This window comes from Stylophora pistillata, chromosome 6, assembly GCF_964205215.1.
Source record: "Stylophora pistillata chromosome 6, jaStyPist1.2, whole genome shotgun sequence".
In the NCBI taxonomy this organism is placed as follows: domain Eukaryota; kingdom Metazoa; phylum Cnidaria; class Anthozoa; order Scleractinia; family Pocilloporidae; genus Stylophora; species Stylophora pistillata.
In genome coordinates this window covers 19,136,701-19,139,574 of record NC_142524.1, presented here as the reverse complement: position 1 = coordinate 19,139,574, position 2,874 = coordinate 19,136,701, and the positions used below count along the sequence as shown (strand labels likewise).

Genomic DNA, 2,874 nt, shown 5'->3' with positions numbered 1-2,874 from the left:
TGTTTTCAGCTCAAGTCTAAGTGCTCCACACTTCTTGGTCTTTCTTTGTCTTTCTTGTCTCTGTTGTTGATCCAAGGGCAGCTCATTTCCACCATAAGTTCCTTCTTGTTTTTGTGGTCGATGAAACGTGCATCCACACGGTTAGATCGTACATATGTATGATCAGCATATACTGGTACATCCCAGTATGCCTCGGCATCAGGTGATTTATAAAGAGGTTTGGGCTTTACATCTGAGAACCATGGCAGAGTACTATCAGCGAGCTCTAGGTCTTTGAGCATCTCAAAGAAGAACACTTTCAAAGCAAAATTGTTCCTTTCTAAGTACTTGGACTGAGCTAATGATGGACATCCAGCAAGTACATGTGCCATGCTCTCAGGACCTTCGCCACGCATTCTACATTTGACATCGTTTTTATCCGTTGTTCCAGTCTTGTAGGCCATGTAGACCTTTGTTGGTGTGAGCTGTTCGTGCAGTTCCATTATTATTATTATTATTATTATTATTATTATTAAACTTATTATTATCGTTTCCAGCTCCATCTGCAAAATGGTGGTGGAGCTACAAATCCCGCGGGTTTTCCCCGGGGGATCCTGCTACGAAAGTGCAAAAGCAATCCAATCCCCCCATTCCGGGCTTAAAATTAGCGAACAAAGCGGACAAATCCCGCGCCATGCCTGCGTATGTCCCCGAGGTTACCCCCCTCGGGATGGCCGCTGATAAGTGCATAAAGATACACCGGAAACCAGTTCGCAACTAACTGTGAATGGCCAGAAAAACAGGAAAGTTGTTATGCTATTCAGAATCTGATTATGAAAGTATATAAATGAAATATTACGCGGTTTAGTTGTGAAATCAATGATGTGCAGTCCTTCTCGTGAAATACTGACTCACCCAGTTGCCCTATTCGCTATTTAACAAATCTTTCATAAAGACGCGTTGGATGCGACGTGGGGAAGCACTTTTGTTGTTTCTGTCAATTGTTTTAGGAACCAGATCACAGCCCGGCCGAACAAAAGTCTACGGAGCTGTTCAGCATTACCTCTCTAGAGTTTATCACTGCAATCTCGATCGTCGGGTCGCTGTTGATACTGGCTTGTGTGCTCGGAATTGTGTACGATAAGCGACGAAAGAAAACTGATGGTTAGTTGTAATCAGACAAACTCCATAGAAGTTATACGTGATAAGCTGATGATATTATACACGCATTTTCATTATCTACATTGCAGTAAATGGGTTGAACCCGGGGGTAACATGTGAAGGTGTAGTCTGATCGTCCGGGTGAGCGTAGTCCTGAGAAGGACTGTTGTCGGTGGCAGTGACTGACGTTTCGACAACCTGTGCGGAAGTCATCATCAGAGTCAAGTGAATGATTGTCCCTGATGATGACTTTTGCACAGGTTGTCGAAACGTCAGTCACTACCACCGACAACAGTCCTTCTCAGGACTACACTCACCCGGACGATCAGACGACACCTTCACATTATCTACATTGGAAGAAAGAATCCTCGATGACGTGAATATCCACAAGTTTTTACTAAAATATATGCCTAATCGTTAATCTTTCTCTCACAATGTAAAGTCAAGTTAATCAATCGTGTATCGATTGCCACGTTGCGACTGCTATACAGCTATTCTTTGTCTTGCCTCTAAACCTTGGCCTCTTTTTAATGCAAGGAACTTTTGCTGCTAATTAAATATTTAATGTTTTGAAAAATAAAAACTTGTTTTCTAATAAATGCATGAATATCTGGTCTTTGCTTTATCCGTATTCATAATTTCCTACTACTCCTTAGCATCATCGCTAAGATCATTCGTTACAATTATCGAGAACCAAATCACGTGACATTTGTTGATGGTGAACCTTTCTGTCTTTTTGCAGTTTTAACTCAAAGTAAGGACCTTAAGAACGAGATGTCACAAGTTTTACACAGTTTCATTGCGAGATTGAAGAAAAAGCTTGAAGTGATCTCAAAACGGCACAGGGTACAGAGATTTCACCTAAAGCACACGGAAAGAGAGTGTGACCAACAAGCCGCGACTACGGTCCAGAAGTATTATGAAGTACTGAGCTTGCGTGACATTCGGCAAGAATGGTCCCCACGCAACCTAACTGTCAGGAGTGTCACGTCATCATTGCGTAGCAAGCACTCCTACAATCTCACGCTGTGGCCATTTGCATTTAGTGAAGCGGGATATGATTCTTCTCTCAAAGTTGTAACAAGTCGGAAATTTCCCTTGAGGAGAAAATCTGGGTTTAACCTTCCTGTCCCACTAGAGCCAGAAGTCCGTATCATGGATCAGACAAACCTTTAGAGATATTGTTTGTGACAGGCTTTCTTTCATGCCAGTTATTACAAAAAAATTGTTTCCCCGAAAATGTTCCAAAATACGCAAAATGGTAATAGAATGTCATCATCATCATGATCATCATCATCATCATCTTTATTTGCCTTATTTTAACAATTAAAAAAATAGTTAATTACAGTGATAACAGTTAAAAGGCGAGGAGACCCAAGAAGCCACCAGGCTCATAGGAGAGCTACCTCACTTACAATAATAAATTAAGTAAAGAAAAAGTGCTGCGAATGTGCGGCTTGGCCAATTCAGTGATTATTTAATTAAAAACTCTTGCAATTTCGTTTTAAAGCTGAGAAAGTTTGACGAATGAGTGACTGAAATAGGGAGAGAGTTCCAAATTTTAGGGCCTTGGTAGAGAATTGTAAACTGCTTGACATTTGTACGGCACAAATGCGTTCGATAATTACTGGCTGTTCTGGTACCATAGTTGTGAATTTGGCTATTCCTTACAAAAAGATCGAGAAGCAATGGGGGCAATAAGTTGTTTTTGAAACAAAACATAAATTTGGTGAT

The 2,874-nt window shown here is 41.0% G+C and overlaps 1 protein-coding gene across 1 annotated transcript in view; it reads left to right on the top strand.

The window, feature by feature from the left end:
* LOC111327475 (protein sidekick) overlaps positions 1-2,874 on the top strand; it is a 28,931-nt gene extending 26,057 nt beyond the window's left edge. Inside the window, exons 23-24 of the mRNA XM_088725010.1 lie at positions 990-1,143; positions 1,883-2,874. Of these exons, the coding sequence (XP_088581136.1) occupies positions 990-1,143; positions 1,883-2,316 (588 nt within the window). The 3' untranslated portion in view covers positions 2,317-2,874. The remainder of the gene's footprint in view (positions 1-989; positions 1,144-1,882) is intronic.